Raw genomic sequence first — 19955 nt, 5'->3', positions numbered from 1 at the left:
TGTGCCGAAGGTGGAAGCAGCAAACTGAACGGGGTGGACGGGGTGTGGTAGAGAGCTCAAGCCGTAGCCGAGAGCGTGTGCTAAGTCCCTGTGGCAAGAGAAAGCATGGGGTTTGGGAACTGCATGTTCCTTGGTCTGGCCAAAGGAAGCTGTGTGTGTGTGTGTGTGTGTGTGTGTGTGTGTGTGAGAGAGAGAGAGAGAGAGAGAGAGAGAGAGATGAGAAACATGAAGAGTGAGAAACAGACAAAGAGAAAAGATTCTAAGAGAGCTATCTGAGGGTCCAAGCCCCGATAGGCTTTGCACGTTGTGCTTTGACTTTAGGCTATATCCTGAAGAAATTTTAGCAACATTGGAGATCTTTGAGTAAAGACGTGAAACACGATTTTCTCTTTGGCTGAGGTATGGAGAAAGGATTAGAGGAAGGGGGCGGGAGGCGGGGGGGTGGTGGGTAGTAACGGAGACCTTAATGAATGCCGAAGCCTTGCAGATGGAGAGAGGTGGCGGGATTTCAGAGCAATGCAAGGGAGTGGAATTGACAACAGTTTGGCATTGGCTGGATGGGGAAGGGAAGGGAAAAGCAGAAGTCAAGGATGACGCTCTGGCTCTGAGCTGGACATTTAGGAGGGGGTCCCAGTAATATAAGAGCATCTGAAGATGAGACGGGACCTTCCCAGGCCACCGTGTACCATTCTTTGCCTTCTTCTGAGCCACCGTATCCCCACCACTGAGGGGACAGTGATTGTTGTTTTTCACTGCAGTGCCTGTCTGCCCAGAGGCCCGTGAACACCCCGAGCCTCAGACTGAAGATGTTTCCAATGTGATTAGCAAGCCACCGAACAATTTCTAGGCGCTTTCCTGTCTGCTCCCTGGCACGTCTGGCTTTTCCCAGGGGCGTCTTACCTTTTCCCTCGTAGGCCAGATCAAAAGGAAGATGTAGAGAGTTTCCAACACGCTTTCCTTGGGCTGCAGACCAAAAGGATGTCACAAGTGCATTTGGGGAATTTCTCTCGTTTCTGCTTTTCCCCCCTCTTTGACAAACGCCCAGAATGATGCACGTAACTACCAGGAAGTTTCTTTTGTGGGAAGCTATAGAAGTGGAAAGAAAATGGGGCTCAAGTAAACAAGTGATATTTCTAAACTGTCTTCCTTCTTAGAAGAGAGAAATGCTGAGTTTGGAAATTCGAGTGACCTCGGTATAGCCTTTGTCCATTTGATCTAGAAAAGAAACCAACTGCCCCAATTTTCTGATGGTTAGTGTGGTTTGGAGGGAAATACTTGAGTAATGCTTCCAGATTTTCTAAGGAAATTTTGGGAACGAAACCAGGGTCTCTCAACCCGGGATCCTTGGTAGTGGTATCAGTCTTTGAACGATTTTCAGTATTTCCAAAAGCCTGGTGGTCACTGTTGGGGTGAGGGCGGGGCTTTGATTTTATGATAAGTAAGAGAACTTCACAAGTGGTGCTTTGTGCTTCCTGCTACATTGTACAGACGGCAGTCAACAACCTGTCTCAGCCGTACCAACATCTTCCTGTTACGTCACACAAGAGGCACCCGGTGTCGCCCCCTTGAGGAATGCTAGGAATGATCTTTGGACCTAAGCGGTGACCAGCTGGTTGTTCCTGAAAGGGCAGGTTACATAAAGGCTTGTTTTCTTTTTCTCATTTTCAGAATAGTGAGTTGATGCCCTAGCAGTTCTTACTGGTGATCAAAGAAACGTGTGCATGGTGTGTGTCAGCGTGAAATTGTGAACTTAGGTGCTTCTGCTTATGTAGTTTAATCCATTTCAGTCATGATTCATTTTCATGCATACATCCCCCTATCTCAGGACACTGGGGGGCCCCCCTCCGTGTCCATCTGTGTTCTTCTGACATGACCACTCTAGTGTTTGAGATCTTACTTGATTTCAGGCTCTTCTTGTGTATTTTCTGCCCCAGATCTGGAGTCAGCCATTCCTCCAAGGAGTTCTGGGCTTGACGCCATAATCTGGGCTCCAAACATGTTCCTTGTTCCTGGACTGTCCTTGTTGTACTAGGCTATCATTTATTTATTTAAAGTGGATGGGGCTAGGAAATATGTATTTTTAAACAAAGAGAAAAAGGAGTTTATGCCGGTACTCAAGTGCAAATGTAATATTCCAAGGTGGTTTAATTAACTTTGCTAATTTTATATTTGCGTGTCTTTTCTGTCATGGTGAAGACACTGTTTCCTAATGGTATTAACCTAATCACTTATTGGCTTTATCTTATAGCATAATATCATTGTACAAAATAGCAATAGCACTATTTTTTTTTTTTTTTTGCGGTAACGCCATTAATACTAACAAGGCCACTGATTATTACGGTTTTTAGGCTACATCCCCCTAAATATAGTCGTTCTTTCGTCTGTGGTGTTACACCACGTACTTGATATATAGGCAGGTTTTTTGTTTCCATCTGTGTTCTGTATTTGACAACAGGAGCATATACACATTTGTATATACATTTATATATCTCTCCCCTGGCACAAAAGACAGCCTACGATAAACACCGCTAACTACCTTGCTTTTTGTTTTCCTCTTAACACTATATGCTGGAGATCACTCACTGACCGGATGGATAAAGCCATTTTTTTTCCATTTCTTTTTACGGTTGCATGTAACTGCATTGTGTGGACTCCTATAGTTTACGAGTATTTGGGTTGTTTCCAGCCTTTTGCTATTATAAATAATACTACAGCGAAGAGCCTTAGACATACATCACTTAGTATTTTGCAGTGTTCTTTGGGGTAGGTTCCTGGAAGAGAGGTTGCTGAGTCAAAGAGAGGTGCCTATGTCATGTTGCCGGCCTTTGTATCGTCCCCCGTGCACTTGGCATTCTCAGCAGCCGGGTATGAGGGTGCTGTTTTCCCAAAGCCTTGCGACACAAATCATTGTGGATTTTTGCCAGTCTCAAAGGTGGGAGATGAGATCGCAGCACAGCTTTAGAATTTCTATTCTTTTTCTCATTATGGTAGACAACCATCTCCTCTGGTGGCAGTGGTTACAGGCAGATCCACACCCAGGCCCATGGTGGTGGGGATGTCAGTAGTGATGTCCCACGGTGTCCCGCAGCACTCGGGCCCTCCCTGGATCGAGTGTGCCGTGTATTTTCGTGTGGCTTGAGGCTAAGTAGCTCTGAACTCAGTCCTCTGGCTTTTCTGGCAATGCCGTGAGCTACTTAGTGTCTTTGTGTCATAGCCTTGCTCATCTTGATCACCTGGCTGTTTTTTGTGGCTTGCACCCAAAGGCCTTGAAGTTACTGTGCCCAGAGAGAGAGTTGGCGGGGTAGTTAGGGGCAGACTCGGAGTCCGTTTGCCTCCTCAGTGGCAGAGTGGATAGATAGGGAACCAAAGCGGGGAAAGTGGCACATGGGTGAAGATGGCCTGTGGAAAGCACGGTGACTCCCCTGGGACCCGGTTGTGGGCCACATGACCCACTGGGATTTGATGAACCATATCAGCAGCTCTTCTTCTCTGGTGGGAGGAAGCACTAGGACAGGGAAGCCGCATCAGGGTGGTGTGCAAAGAGAGGACTGCAAGTGCACACTACGGGCGGATGAAAACCCAGTTTCAGCCCAGATCACAGAGGTGTGCTATCAGCTCAAGGAAACGCTGGTCGTCTCCAATGGTTGAGAAACCTGGATTAGCAGTTCATCTCTCCATCCACCCACCCGTCCCTCGTCCATCCGTCCATCCCGTCCATTTATTCATTCATTCAAATAGTACTTCTTGAACACTTGCTATGTCCCAGGTATCACATTAAGTGCTGGGAATATATTGTTGAACAAGATGCAGTTCCTGACGTCAGTCTGTCATAGGCAAACAGACAGGCAGTTAAACATTGAGCAGGTTATGTGCAGTGGTAGGAGAAGCCACAGGCAGGTATGGGAGTGCGGAGTAAGAATTATAGTTCATATTTGGGGGGTATGTACTATGTGCCGAGTCCTTTATATGTATGTGTTCATTTAATTTTTAAAATAACCCTTAGGTACAGTTTTTACCCCCTATTTTACAGATGATAACGTGAGGGCACGGAGAGCTTCAGCAGTTTGCTCAGGGAAACACAGCCGGAGAACTCAGCTCTCCATTTTGATAAGTGGGATCGAATTATCTCTATCTTTCATCACTGTCCCCCTCCCCTCAAGAGGCTGTGTTTTAAAAATGACCCTTGGGGCGCCTGGGTGGCGCAGTCGGTTAAGCGTCCGACTTCAGCCAGGTCACGATCTCGCGGTCCGTGAGTTCGAGCCCCGCGTCGGGCTCTGGGCTGATGGCTCAGAGCCTGGAGCCTGTTTCCGATTCTGTGTCTCCCTCTCTCTCTGCCCCTCCCCCGTTCATGCTCTGTCTCTCTCTGTCCCAAAAATAAATAAACGTTGAAAAAAAAAATTAAAAAAAAAAATGACCCTTAACTGGGAGCTGCTCAACCTTCTGCTGTGGCCTGCTGGTGGGGGCAGTGCGACATGCTCTGGGGTGAGCCCCTTATTAGGCGTTAAGGTTGTTTCCCCGGCATACTTGGGTTATGGAAGTATATGGTATAGAAGACTATTTAACAGAACAGGAAGATACTATCTATTATTAACTGAAAAACTAAGTAACAAAAACAGAATGTACAGTCTATGACACAAGCTTCATTTTGAGAAAATGTGTTTTTGTATATACACAGAGAGGGTGTGTTACCAATCGTTGTTCCCGGGTGATGGACCGTTAGGTGTTTTTAATTTAATTCTCTTTGCCTGTCTGAATTTTCTAAATAGTCCACAATATGGACATAATACTTTTAGAAAGAGAAATAAATATGCTACGTTGATAGACAGATTCTAGCTTTTACTAGAAGTAGTTTCATGTTACTTCAAAACGTCAGCCACTAACTCGGAAGATGGTTCAGAGCACCCCCCACCTTGGACTCCTCGCTGTGGATTCTGGTGACTCTGGCATTTTCCTAAGAATGAGTATCTTTTCCCGAGGGCTCAGGCACCTTTCTAGGCCCAGAGGCCTTCATCTGAGATGGGGCCCTGAGAAGGTATGGCGTCTCTCTCCTGCTGTCCATTAGAGCCCGTAAGTGCTTTTTTTTTTTTTTAATTTTTTTAAACATTTATTCATTTTTGAGAGAGAGAGAGGGAGACAGAGTGCAAGCGGGGGAGGGGCAGAGAGAGAGAGAGGGAGGCACAGAATCTGAAGCGGACTCCAGGTTCTGAGCTGTCGGCGCAGAGCCCGACGCGGGGCTCGAACTCACGAACTGTGAGATCGTGACCTGAGCCGAAGCCGGACGCTCAACCGACTGAGCCACCCAGGCGCCCCAGAACCCATAAGTGCCTAATCTAACATCCTTCTGCTGGGGAATTTTCCAGGCTGTACCATCTTTGAAAACTGCAAGGCCTGCCGGAACGGCTCGTGGGGGGGCACGCTGGACGACTTCTACGTGAAGGGCATCTACTGCGCAGAGTGCCGGGCGGGCTGGTACGGAGGAGACTGCATGCGTGAGTAGACCCTGACGCGGCCCCCTCCCTGTGCATGCTGTGTTCACGTGGCAGCTTGCAATACACTAAGGTTTGTCTTGTTGGAATCTGAGTTCTGGAAAGCTGCGGCCAGAGGGCTTTCTAGGTAAGACTATAAAAAAACAAACAAACAAACAAAACAAAGGCGTGTTTCCATCTGCTGGGTGTGGATGGTGGACATCTGTTTAGAATTGGCGACCAGGGGTTTATATCCGCTCTTAAATCTTCTCCTTTCTCCTAAATGAAGCCAAGACATTCTGCACCCAGCACGCCTCGTGTCTGTTAACACAGAAGCAGTTGTGTGTTAGCCATGGTCAGCAACTGGTGAATGAGGCTTCAACCATGCTGAGTTCTGTAGTGCATTGTAAATATCAAGTTCTATTGGTGAATTTCTTGAATCCTGAGTTAAATTCCTGGCACCCACATCAAATTGTCGGCATGCCGCTTCTCCCAGGGAAGGGATTCTTTCTGGGTTTGACTTCGTCTCTAAGAATTACTTAATCTTTATTAGGGTTCCCCTCTGAGTTTCAATAAGCCCTTGAAAACGGAGTGGAAATCTAACCTCTCAGTTTAAAACTCCCCTCTGCAGTGCCCTGACAGTGACTGTCCCTCTGAGAGTCTGGAGCCACAGACTGTTATCTTGTTAAGCCTCTGTTACATGCTCCCTATTTGTGTTTTGTTTTTAGATGTTTATTTTTGAGAGAGAGGGAGCCAGAGCGTGAGTGGGGGGAGGGGCAGAGAGAGAGGGAGGCACAGAGCCCGACGCGGGGCTCGAACTCACAAACTGCAAGATCATGACCTGAAGTCGGACGCCCAACCGACTGAGCCACCCGGGCGCCCCGACATGCTACCTATTTGAGTCAGAAACAGGATGAGTTGACAGTTCGAGCGAATTTACTCTTATGAATGATAGTCCCAGTTTACAGAGATGAGTATAGAGTACTGTTGCTTTTTTTGCCTGACCCCACCTGCAGCAAAATGCCATGAGTTTCGAGAGTCTAAGGCAAAGGATTCGCTGTGTGGTCTGCAGCTGAGGGACTCCACTCTATCTGGAAGAGAATTGGTGTATTAGGATTTTCGGATGAACCTGGATGTTAAATTATCCAGAATACAGATAAATTTATTTTATGTATTTATTTTTAAATGTTTTTTTAATTTATTTTGAGAGAGAGAGAGAGAGAGAGAGAGAGAGTATGAGCCGGGGAGGGGCAGAGAGAGAGGGAGTCACAGAATCCGAAACAGGCTCCAGGCTCTGAGCTGTCAGCACCGAGCCCGACGCGGGGCTCGAACTCACGGACCGTGAGATCATGACCTGAGCCGAAGTCAGACACTCAACCGACCAAGCCACCCAGGCGCCCTCAATAAAAGTTTAAGAAAGAAGAGATATGGGGCGCCTGGGTGGCTTGGTCGGTTGAGTGTCTGACTTCGGCTCAGGTCATGATCTCACGGTCCGTGAGTTCGAGCCCCGCGTCGGGCTCGGTGCTGACAGCTCAGAGCCTGGAGCCTGTTTCGGATTCTGTGACTCCCTCTCTCTCTGCCCCTCCCCTGTTCATGCTCTGTCTCTCTCTGTCTCAAAAATAAATAAACGTTTAAAAAAAAAAAGAAAAAAAAAAAAAGAAAGAAGAGATATAATGTACATGGTTAGATTTCACATTGACCTTTGGGGTAATGAGATAACTTTGGGGTTTTCTCCCCTTTGGATATGGGAAGTTGCTCTTTTTCTTTGTGAGTAGAGAAGTGGTATGAGATGGGGTGGAGCCATCTGCCGGAGTTGGCTCACATATGACCTTAGAGGCAGGGAAAGTAGGTAAAGAGTTTAGATGTTTTTATATTTTATTTTATTTTATTTTATTTTATTTTATTTTTATTTTATTTTTAATTTTATTTCATTTTATTTATTTTATTTAAAAAAGTTTTTTAATGTGTATTTATTTGTGAGAGAGGCAGAGACAGGATGCAAGTGGGTTAGGGGCAGAGAGAGAGAGGGAGACACAGAATCTGAAGCAGGCTCCAGGCTCCGAGCCATCAGCACAGAGCCTGATGCAGGGCTCGAGCTCACGAGCGGTGAGATCATGACCTGAGCTGAAGTGGGTCACTCAACTGACTGAGCCACCCAGGCACCCCTTTAACTTGATTTTATTTTAGACAGTACACCCAAGTGGGAGAAAGGAGCAGAGGGGGAGAGAGAGAATCTTAAGCAGGCTCCACACTCAGTGTGGAGCTTGACCTGGTACTTAATCCCACCATCCTGGAATCAAGAGTTGGGTGCTCAACTGACTGAGTCGCCCAGGTGCCCCAAGAGTTTAGATGTTATTGTAAGAGCAATGGGAAGCCAAGAAAAATCTGTGAACTAGGTATGGCTAAGTGCTCTGAGAACATAGATCAAAGAACAATTAATCCCAGGGAGTCAGGGACAGGGGAGGTAATGGTTGAGCTATGCCTTTGTTCACCTGTGGGTAAAACAGGAAGGTGCCTAGGTCTGTGTGATTCTAGACCCCTTGTTCTTTTTTTTATTTTAATTTTTTAATGTTTATTTATTTTTGAGAGAGAGAAAGAGACAGAGCGTGAGTAGGAGAGGGGCAGAGGGAGGGAGACACAGGATCTGAAGCAGACTCCAGGCTCTGAGCTGTCAGCACAGAGCCCGTTGTGGGGCTTGAACCCTTGAACTAAGAGATCATGACCTGACCCGAAGTCGGATGCTTAACTGACTGAGCCACGCAGGTGCCCCTAGGCCCCTTTTTCTTTTCTTTTTTTTTTAAGTTTATTTATTTTAGAGAGAGAAAGAGAGAGAGAGAGAGATTGAGCACGAGTGGGGGAGGGACAGAGAGAGAGACAGAGACAGAGAGAGAGATAATCCCAAGCAGGCTCTGCACTGTCAGCATACAGCCTGATGCCGGGCTCGATCTCTCAAACCGTGAGATCATGACCTGAGCTGAAATCAAGAGTTGTACGCTTAACCGACTGAGCCCCCCAAGTGCCCCTAGACCCCTCATCCTTAAGCACAGTGCCATCCTACCTCTGCTGGCAAGGCCCCATCGGACAGCTCTGTTTCCGCTGAGAAGTGGGAAGTGAAACCCTGCCGACAGCAGAGTACACGTGCGTCTGCAGCTGGGCAGTTACCGAAGGTTTGGGACAGCCGCAGGAGGACTAAGGAAAGGCACCAGCTCGTGGCAAAGTAAAGCTTGTCCAAGCAGACTAAGGACCCCGCTGTAGCTGGATCCCCTGTGTAGGTGGTACAGTCCACACGGTTGGGCAGTGCTCGGGCAGCAGGGCAGCAGGGGGGAATAAAACCAGTCATCTGGCGGGTCCACGCGTTGGCTAAGACATGATGGTCCAGATTGGGGACCACATGAAACCAGAAAGAGATTGGAGAAAGGGCAGTGACCAGAGGTGTCAGCGAGGTGGAAAAGCAGGTACAGTGGCAATAGAGTAGCGGAACGTGTAGGAGGGAGGGGTACTATGATCATAGAGCAGAATTTCCAAGTGGAAGCTTCCAGGAGTAGTGGTGATAAGGTGTTCATCTATATTAGTCATTTGTGTGTGTGTGTGTGTGTGTGTGTGTGTGTGTGTGTGTGTGTAACAAACCATCTCAAAAGGACAAATGTTTATTTTCCTTTGTCATGCATCTGTGGGTTGGCTGAGGTTCAACTGATTTCAGCGGGGTTGGCCTGGGTTGCACTCCGGCTTCAGGGCTCGGCCCCAAAGGAGCATCAGCTACTTGGGACGTCCTCTGCTCAGGGTGGGTTGCAAAAACACTAGAGGCCGCGCCAAACACACAGGCACATTTAAGGCCTCTGCTCCCATCACATCCACTAACTTCCCCCAAAAAGTCACACGACCAAGCCCCTGATCAGTCAAGTAGGGAAGTGTACACCATCCCAAGGAGGAGGGGGTACAATTATTTCCTAAATGGTTCTCCAGTCCCTCCGTATAAATAAGTGAGCTTGTTTAGGGACAGGACAGGGAAAGAGAAGAATATTTGGATACAGGAGAGTGCTAAAGCAAGTAGTAACAAGACAGAAGGAGAGCAGTTGCCCAAAGAAATCCTGTGCGTGAGCCTTTCCAAATAACACCTATTGGTTGAGTCTTGGCTTTAGCCTCAGTATAAAAGTTGGCTGTATATGGAATCTGACTGGTTGGATAGTGAGAGTGCCCATGTGTAGGATCAAGGGTTTCTTGAGGATAGCAGATAACAGGGCAACTGGTCATGAACCCTAGGAAAGAGAGCGGAGAGCATCATTCGTTAATCTACCCATCCATTCAAAAAAGATTTCTTTTTAATGTTTATTTATTTTTGAAAGAGAGAGAGAGAGAGCGTGAGCAGAGCAGAGCAGAGAAGGGACAGAGAGAGAGGAAGACACGGAATCGGAAGCAGGCTCCAGGCTCTGAGCTGTCAGCCCAGAGCCCAACGCGGGGCTTGAACTCACAAAACCCGAGATCATAAGCTGAGTCGAAGTTGGACGCTCAACCGACTGAGCCACCCAGGCACCCCCCAAAATATTTCTTTAAAAAAATTTTTTTATTACATTTATTTATTTTTGAAAGAGCGAGACAGAGTGTGAGCAGGGGAGGGGCAGAGAGAGAAGGAGACACAGAATCCGAAGCAGGCCCCAGGCTCTGAGCAAGCATTCAGCACAGAGCCTGACGCAGGGCTCAGACCCACGAACCATGAGATCATGACCTGAGCCGAAGTCAGACACTCAACCGACTGAGCCACCCAGGCGCCCCCTAAAAATATTTCTTCAATAGATGCTCCTAGGTCCTGGAAATACAATGGCAAGACAGATATGGTCCCTGTAATTTTGGATCTTGCAATATAGAGAGGAGAGACCAAAAAAAAAAAAAAAAAATGGAATGTGGTCAGCGCTATGAAACAAACAGAATAATGGCCAGATTCCTATCTCATTCTGTGTTGGTTCGGTTATGCTTGTTCAATTTCATTATGCTTGTTCTGAAAGCCTCTTTTCGCACATTGTATGTTGTTTGATCACAGTCATAAGCATTTATGAAGCATTTCTTATGCGTCGGTCACCAGGGAGAACAATGAGCCCTCAATGAGTTTACAATCCAATTTATGGAAACAGGGCTTGACTGTGAGAAGACTAGGTTCTTATCACCTGCACCTCATACTGGCATAAAATAAATGTGAAGGGAATTCAAAGGAGGAAGTAATTCATTTCGCTGTTTGCTGAGCGCTTGCCTACTGCTGGGCACTATGCTGCCTGCCTGTATAAAGAAGGAGCTGAACGCTTGGTGCCCTGTTCCTGGCTGGAGCAATGCAAGCATTTACCCAGTAGATGGCACCCAAGTGATCCTTTCAGGTTGTTTAATTCAGAAGGAGGGCTTCCTGCTGAGTAAGATCTGTGGAGCCCTGGCATTTTTTCCTGAGTGCCATATAGAACCTTGGAAGGAGAAGAGACGGGCAAATGCCACAAAGGATCAGAATATTTTATATTTGAATTATAGAGCATTCAGTATTGAGCAGATGCTATAGCACCTTTATTTGCTCACTGTCCTTGACAATATTCTTAATAATTGGTATGACAGTCTTAAAACCCGTTAAGTGATTGATTCAGTCATAACAATTGACAGATTATATTCACCAAGTTCATAGGAGAAGGGCCTGAGGTCAGTGAGCCCAGGAGAGGACTTTCTTCACATCCTCTTGCCTGCGGAAGATTGGTTTAGTAAGCTCAGAGTATTCCAGGCTTCAGAAAGGAGCTGATGCTTTCTTCCTTCCTCCAACTTTTTATTTTGAAAAATTTTATATTCACGGAGAGCTGAAAGAATAGTACGTTCATATGCCCTTCACCTGGATCCACCAATGATCATTTTCTCACATCTGACTTTCTCTTTCACAGCACTATGAACGCATGAATTTAAATTTTTTCCATATTTTGCAATGTTATCATCATTTTTCTTTCTGATGCTCAAATTGTCCCAGAATTGACCAGTGAAGACCCTTCAAGCCAACTCTATAGCATTATTCTCTAGGCACTTCCTTGCTTTCCTTCTGCCCGCCCCTCAACCAGATGTTTCAAGTTCACCTTGATTGTTTATGTCCAAGTCCTGGCGCCAGCCATTTCTCCATGAATCCTGGTTCCTTTTGTAGGGAGTGGTTATTATGAACTGTGAGCTGGACGGTGGCTAAAAAGGCACTGATGTCCAAGTCAACGTTAGGGCTTCCTCCCAAGGCTTCATAAACTGGAAAGTTGACTTCTTAAGTGGAACCACTTCATTGTACTTCAGAGTGGAATTTGTTTGCTTGTTTAATTTACTTACTTTTATTTTGTTTTAATTTTTTTAATATTTATTTTTGAGAGAGAGAGTCAGAGTGTGAGTGGGGAGGGACAGAGAGGGAGAGTCAGAAGCACGGAGCCCTACACGGGGCTCGCACTCATGAACTACGAGATCATGACCTGAGCCAAAGTCAGATGCTTAACTGACTGAGCCACCCAGGTGCCCCAGAGTGGAGCTTATTTAACGTGGCCCTCAGGCTGAGTTCTTTAGCCACCGAATGAGATGAGCAATGAGAGAGCAGAAGAGCCACCAGGATGCCATACCTTCAGCTCACATTGCAGTGACCCAGACTTTCAGGCTATGGAGAATCTAGGGGATGGAAGGTTAGGAAGTCAACCCAGATGAGAGAGGATTTATGAGGAGAGATTATGGACCCTTAATACATTTTATCTTCTTAGCCATATTTTGGATAGAACAGAGGAACTGGCCACGAGCCATGCCTAAAAACATGGGCTAGAATATGAGACAGGAGGACGATTTGTGTAGCCTTGTCCTTGAGCCATAATGTGGAATGACCAAGAGCAAATTTTGAGAGAGAGAGCGTGAGCAAGAAGGCTCACAAATCTATGTGCTACTGATATATGGAGCTGTCTTCCTAGGGAACCGTAGAATCACCAAGGAGGAGTCCCTGAAAACTGCCTCATCTTGTTCTGGACTTATGTGTCCTGAAACTTCCAGGGAAGGAAAGATGCCCATGTGGATCCAAACTGTAACTGTATTCTGTGGGGGTTACCAACTGGGCTTGGAACTAGTAGGACCTGGATTTGAATCTCTCCTCCCTCTGTGACTTGGGGCAAAGTGACTCAATCTTTGTAAATCTGTTTCCTCATTTACAAAATGGGATAATAATAGTGGACCCTTTGTGGATTTTTGTGAGGGAGGGTTAAATGAAGCACTATCTGTAAATCCCTTAATATGGAGCCTGAGTCATAGTAAATGCTCAATAAATGGTGGTTGCCATTCTTATCATTACTAAGCAAGAGACAGCAAGAGAGCTCTTGTTTTTCTTTTTTTTTTTTTTTTTTCTTTTGTTTGGGAAGGAAATGAATGTAGGGCCAGAGAGCCAAAATAGTAAAGTAGAATTCCCTAAGGAACAAGAAAATATATACCAGGCATGAGGAGGTAATCTTCCCAGAACAAGTATTATATGGTAAGTAGTATTTTACATCTCATATAAAATTATATGAAAATTATATATATATTATATATATATATACTATATATTTTTTATATATATACTGTATACATTTATATATAACATATTTTATATTGCTAAAGCTGTGACTGCAGGGAATTCATGTCTGAATCTTTGAAGAGGATTTTATTTTATTTTATTTAAAAAAAATTTTTTTAATGTTTATTTTTGAGACAGAGAGAGACAGAGCATGAATGGGGGAGGGTCAGAGAGAGGGAGACACAGAATCTGAAACAGGCTCCAGGCTCTGAGCTGTCAGCACAGAGCCCGACGCGGGGCTCGAACTCACAAACTGCGAGATCATGACCTGAGCCGAAGTCGGACGCTTAACCGACCAAGCCACCCAGGCGCCCCTGAAGAGGATTTTCTATTGTCAAAGAACTCGTCAATCATTGCTCAGTTTCTGGCGAAGGTGTAGGAGGACATGAAAAAGGCCTTCCTTCCTGCTCAAATAGCAAGAAATCACTTGATAAACCAAAGAAAATCCACAGTTTTCTTTAAAGCTGTCAAATATCCGTGAACACAAAATCTAAAAGAATCTAAACTCCAGAGGAATAAGTTCTTCCTGGGTAGGCGGGTCATCCAGGATACCTTAGACCAGGGCTAGCTATGAGGCTGAGGGCAGGGCAGGTGAAAGAGGTCGGGGGGGGGGGGGGGTGGCTAGCCAGACTTGTGATGAACCTGTGGGCCAGCCTGCTGAACTTGTATCTAAAGGAGACCCCAAAGTAAAGGCAATTCAAGTATTTTCTTAAATGAAATTGTGCCGAGCAAGCAGAGTCTCGGGCAAGACTGCAAAGCAGAAGATCTCGGGATGCTGGAGTTTTGCAACTTCAAAAACTTGGTGATTTCAAAGTCTCAAAAGCTCACAGTTTCCCAGTCTTACAATTATGGAGGTGGAGGAAGCTGAGAGGGGGAGGTTCAGGGGGAGTGTTGAAAATCAAAGACAGACTTTTTTAGGTTTCTGGTGCTTCAATTTCAAGATCCCTCTAGAAGAATCATATATCCCGTCATGCTGCATACTAGTTTAATTTCTGATTGGTTCCAAATGATCAGCCCCTCATCTTCCCTGCCTAATAGAGGAAAGGATATTACCAGTTAAAAGAAAAATATGTATTTTCTATTGTGAAGAAGCAAGAGAATATAGCCTTCAGTGTAGAGAAAAAATCAGTCAAAAGAAACAGACCATGCATGATCAAATACTGGAATTTTCAGTTAAGAAATAAAAAAAAACAACACTTTTTAATAGGGGCACCCAACGGGCTTAGTTGGTAGTAAAGCATGCAACTCTTGATCTCAGGGTCATGAGTTTAAGCCCCATGTTGGGTGTAGAGCTTACATAAAAATAAATAAATAAATGAAATAAAATAACTTTAAATATACTAAAGGTTCCAAAGGAAAGGAGAGATGAGAAATTTCAGGATATATTTGGAAAGTGTTAAAAAGAAATTTCATAACCGAAAACCATTCTACACACACACACACACACACACACACACACACACTACTGTATTCATTGGAGGGGATTAACAGTTGATTGGTCACAATGAAGAAAGGATTGGGGAACTTAAACACATATTTAATAGAAATCAGCCAAACTAAAGCATAGAGAAATCCTTTTTTTTTTTTTTTTTTAATTCAGCAGTTGAAGTTCTCTGTGCTACCCAAGCCCAGATCCTCTCTTTTGAGTTGGATTGGCAGAGTTCAATCTCTACTATTTTTGCAAAGATCCTGATGACTTTGGGGAGGACAGACTTTCTACAACAAAGTGGCAGATACTGTTCTTGCTGGCCAGTTGTTTCAACTAAGTGGACAGACCGCTTGGTACAAAGATGAGGGGCTTTCAGAATGGTTTGATTGGGTGAGGAGATGTTTGAGTTTATCTGGTATAGGCATTCATTCAGTTAACAATTATTTGGACACCTACTCCATGCATATAAAGGTGTGAACAAGACAGACAAGGCCCCTGCTCTCACAGAACTGTGTCATGGTGGTGGTGGGGGGGCGGGGAGGCAAACAATTAAATAAACCATCACTCTAATGTATCAAATTAGTTGAGATTATAGGCCAAATCATAAGGTGAGCCATGGAGTTATTCCTAGACATCTGACAGTTCCTGATTAAGATCTGAGCCCCTGATAAAAGCCATCTTTTAGCCCTTATTATGAACCAGGCATTGGTCTAAGTGCCTTCATGTCCTAAGCCATCATTCCTCATCAAAGCTGTTTTATAGGTGAGGACACTGAGGCACAGGGAGGTTAAGTAACTTCCCTATTGTCATGTAGCTTGTAAGTAGCAGAGGGAAGATGCCAATTCAGAAGCCAGGCCCCAGAGCCCAGCCTCTCACCCCCTATCCTAAATCATTTCTTGTTGTGGGAGGCACTTGAGGTCCTCACTCTGAGTTCCTGTGCAGGGGCCTAGCAGGTCATGGTAGGATGATACAAGTCACGTGAAAGGTGTGAGCTCCCCCCCAGCTCCTGGCCTGGAACGTGGGTCGTCCCCATGTCATCATCCAGGCATTTCTTCTGCCATCAGTGTCTGGGTTCCTGGGTCTAAATGGGTTTAGGGATGTAGCCAATGCTGTAAGGAGGCCCTTAGGAGCCTTGGAGAAGGCTGGGGCATCCCCAGCGAGTCTTGCGCCAAAATAGCGTCTCAGATCCAGACAAGACTCGAGAAATAACACGATTAGTTGCCGTTTATTGAGCATTTTACCTATCGGGTACTATGCTAAATGCTTTACAAAATGATCTATCTTGTTTAATCCTTACAACAAATAAGAAAACAACAACATGGTGGAAGGAACATTCTCATTTCCAAATGAGGAAGTCTTGGCCTTGAGAATCTGGAGAACTTGTCTGGGGTCACACAGCTAGTAAAAGGCTGAGCGGAAGCGGACCCAGCCTGACTTCACGACTGCCCCTTAATCATTTTGAGTCTTGCCCTGGAGTCCTCTCAGAAGGAGGGAAGAAAATGCAAATGTCTCTGTCTGAATGCTTGCTTTCTTTACTCCTTTCTGCACCCCCCCCCCACCACTCCCAAGAGGAAAGATTTAAGAAACAAAACAAACACAACAAAACCCCAACCATGTCTCAGAAGCTTGTTGTGTCTGTCTCTTGCTCCTCCTTCCCCACCCTCCATGCTGGAGATAGCAAGACTTTTGTCTGAGTGCTGTGGTGTTCATTTTTGTTGGGAACCTTCCAGCTCTCTTGCCAGTTTAGAAATTAATGGAGATTTCCCTTCGGCTCTGCAGCAGTAGGGTCTCTCCAGCTAACTCTCCTATTCTGGCTCATAGCAACAGAGAAGGGTCGGGGGGTGGCAGGGTTGGAGAGGAGTCCAGGATTTGAGAGCCCAGGGGACAGTGTGGCTTCGCTGGCAAACACCCCTACACACATACACACACGCCCCACTTCCCCCTGCAACAAGACATCATCGGGGAATCTGAGCACGTTTCCGGGCCCACTGCCTGCTCTGGTCTTTCAGACTCAGGACCACCTGCTTGGTTGGCCAGCAGTGCCTCCTTGGCGGGAACACTCAGCTGTGTTCACTGTTCTGCTCTAGACAGAGAGGTGCACTGAGTCCGCCCTGCACCCAGGCCCGCCAGTTCCCGGGGAGGAGGCAAAAGTGGAAAGGGAGCTGAAGGAGCCCCTTGGGGTGGGCAGGGGGTAGGGCTCCTTCCTCCTCTCCCCTGTGCCCAACACCCCTCCCCTGAGCACATTTCTGAGAAGTGGCCTCTTTGTGTCTGCTTGGTTGGAACTTGTCCGCCGTCTTGGGGTCAGCTCCTCCCTTCCCCCCAGAGGGAGAAGGAAAACATCAGGAGGAGCCGAGGCATGGCATGTGCTTTGGAGTCCTGGCTACTTCTGAAGGACAGCCCCGGGCCTGCAGGACCAAGTGGTCTTGCATTCACATGGCCAGGGGCCAGCACCTGGGTGGGAATGGAGGCCCCAGCCTCTCCAGAGGCTGCATGAGATCCTGGGTCTGGCTAAAGCCTGAATGGTCCTGCCAAGGAGACCTGACTGGGATGGGCACCAGCACCCCCGGCCATGAGGAGAGGCCCGGTTTCCCTGCTGCCTGAGTCCAGCTTCCATATGCAGGGAAGCAGGCAGACAGCATTTGCTGCTGGTTCTCACTCAGGGTCCCTGCAGGAGGTTTGCTGTGGGACCTGGGATTTAACACCTTGCAGGCTGGGAAGCTGCCAGTCCCCAAAGGGTGGAGGCTGTGCAGGCAGGTTTCTTTTTTTGTCTCTCACACCCAACGTATCACTTCCGTAGCCGGGCAGCAGATGGGCGGATGGGGGCGATGGCGTGTGAGGTGTGCAGGAAGGAGGAACGTGCACTTCAGAAAACACGGCTGAGGGTGGGGGTGGGGGGAGATTCAATGTCTCTTTTTCAGGGCAGTGGAAAAATCCTACTGCTTCGAAATGTGAGTGGGACAGAGCTACCCTAGAAAGCCCCCAAGACAGTTGAACATACCAGCCAAGACCCAGCATTGGTACTAGACAGATCCAAGTTCAAATCCCGGTTCTGCCACCAACCAGCAGCAGCTAACATTTACTGATGTCTCTGCTTAGGGCTTTCCGCCCATAACCTGATTCAAGTCTCACAAAGTCACATGACGTAGGTGCCAGTTTTATTCCCATTTGGTTCCGGTTTCCTGAGGTTCTGAGAGAGGAGATAACTTGCCCAAAGCCACACAGCCAATGAAGATAAAGCTGGGTCTCAAACTGAGGGCAGTGGGGGCTCTGAAGTCTCCATTCTTAACCAGTACTGTAGAGTTAAAACACTCGATTGCAGACTTTGACCTCTTGGCCTTCTGGCCTTGAGGAAGTCACCTAACTTCTATCCTCAGTGTTTGGCATCTGGGAAATGGAGAGATGAATGGTGTTCTCCTAGGTTTCTCAAGAGCATTAAATGAGAGGGTGTTTGTAAATGTTTCAGCCAGTGCCTGGCCTGTGATAGTATCATCATTCGTTCATTCATTCATTCAACCTATTACACACCTGGCTCCATTCCAGGTGTACAAGCTAGAAAAGGTCCCAGCTCTACTAAAGTGAGTGAGCAGATAAGCTAGATAATTCCAAATAGTGATGTGTGTTATGAAGAAAACAAAAGTAGAATAAAGGCAGTTCCTGTAGAGACATGGGGTCTCTTTGAAGCAATGGCATTTGAACTTAACTCTCAAAGAACAGAGATGCGGAAGAAGACAAACCTGCCAGGCTAAGAGCAGCAAGTGCAAGGCCCAGAGTTGGGGGCAGAAATGAGGCTGGTGTTGCTGGAGCAGTGTGAGGAGACAGATGAGCGGGAGTGGGGACCGGGCAGAGGGTGGGCTTGGGCACTCAGTGAGTCTGGGCCATGAGCATCTGTGGGAAGGTATTTGCATAGCGGGAAGCCTTTGGAGGGTCAAGAAAGCCTTTAGAGGAATCAAGAAAGCAATGTGATCTAATTTATTTCTTTAAAGAGGTGGCTTTGGCTGCTGTGTGGAGAATCAAATATTGGTGAAACGGATTGCAGAGAGGGATGGCGGAGGCTGGGCGGGTCGAGGACCCCCAGTGGAAAGTGGTGGACCATGCTTCTCCCTGGCAGACCAGGACAGCAGCAAAAGTGAAAGTCCGAGCAAAGACATGACTTGTGCAACCAGCCTGGCAGTAGGTGTCACAAAAGCCGAAGGCTCACACCTCACAGCTCATCGGAAGCAGAATCTGAGCTCTTTCCCTGACATTGTAGAAATGTCACCACCACCATCTTGCCATGGAGCAGTATCCACTGACATTAATATTTTTCTTCTAAGCGATGAGAATTTATACTTTGGGGGGAGGAGCTATTGAGTGTAACTGTATACCTAGAGTTTATGAGGTCAAACTGGATTTCTGTATAGAGCAGGGTTAGATAAACTTTTTCTGTGAAGGAGCAGCTAGTAAATATTTTCATTTTTGTGGACCCTGCTGTCTGTTTCTTGTCAGAACTGCTCAACTCTGGCATTATAATTTGAAAGCAACCATAGACCATGAATAAAAAATGGGTGTGGCTCTGTTCCAATAAAACTTTATATGCAAAAACAGGCAGTGAGTCACATTTGGCCCATGGATTGTAGTTTGACAACTCTGGTAGAAAACAGTGTTTACTTACATGACCCAGATAATTTTATTCCTATAAACCAATTCAAGACATTTTCCCCAAACTCTTTTGTGAAACTAAAAAGCATCTTGCACACCTGTGCTTATCTTAACACTAGAGAATATGATGTAATTTAATGAAGACTTAGTCCAGTGGTTTTCAAATCTTAGTGATTCCTGGGAGGTAACTCAAGGAACCAGGGCGATAGTGAGGGTGGAGGGCTTTTGACCCCCAGTTTCAAGCAGGAGAACCTCTTGGATCCATGTTTTTCTAATTGGTGGTTTTCATGAAAGTTTGTCTGGAAAAAAGGGGTTGGGGGCTAGGAAAAAAATAGAAAACCAGTAATGCAGCCCAGCTGGTGGAGAGCATGTCCCCCTTCTGGTGTCATGTGTTAAAGAGGCATTTATTACATAATTGCACGTAGAACAAAAATTGACACATAAATGTTCTAAGTGGATAGAAAGAGGTCAGGAAAGAGTTGCTTTGGGGTTATATTTGTGGAGTAGAGCATGTTCAGGAAACACAGACCAAGGGTCTTATGCAGATTTAGGCTTCAGACAAAGGCCACTGTGTCTACTTTCAAAGCCTTTTAGGGTGGGGGATCCTGGGTGGCTCAGTTGGTTAAGCATAAGTCTTCAGCTCAGGTCTTGATCTCACAGTCTGTGGGTTCAAGTCCCAAGTTGGGCTCTATGCTGATGGTGCAAAGTCTGCTTAGGATTCTCTCTCTCCCTCTCTGTCTCTCTGTCTCTCTGTCTCTCTGTCTCTCTGTCTCTCTCTCCCTCCCTCCTCCTCTTGCCCTCTCTCTACCCCTGCCCCACTCATGCTCTCTCTCTCTCTCTCTCTCTC

The 19955-nt window shown here is 46.3% G+C and overlaps 1 protein-coding gene across 3 annotated transcripts in view; it reads left to right on the top strand.

The window, feature by feature from the left end:
• The window catches only part of PAMR1 (peptidase domain containing associated with muscle regeneration 1), a 158790-nt gene that overhangs the window by 104424 nt on the left and 34411 nt on the right, over positions 1-19955 (top strand). For all 3 annotated transcript variants that reach the window (XM_045484979.1, XM_045484977.1, XM_045484978.1), the window contains one exon: positions 5361-5489. In XM_045484979.1, the coding sequence (XP_045340935.1) occupies positions 5361-5489 (129 nt within the window). The remainder of the gene's footprint in view (positions 1-5360; positions 5490-19955) is intronic.

This window comes from Leopardus geoffroyi, chromosome D1 (assembly GCF_018350155.1).
Source record: "Leopardus geoffroyi isolate Oge1 chromosome D1, O.geoffroyi_Oge1_pat1.0, whole genome shotgun sequence".
NCBI lineage: Eukaryota > Metazoa > Chordata > Mammalia > Carnivora > Felidae > Leopardus > Leopardus geoffroyi.
The sequence above is the reverse complement of the archived record's forward strand: the minus strand, read 5'-3'. Positions and strand labels throughout refer to the sequence as shown.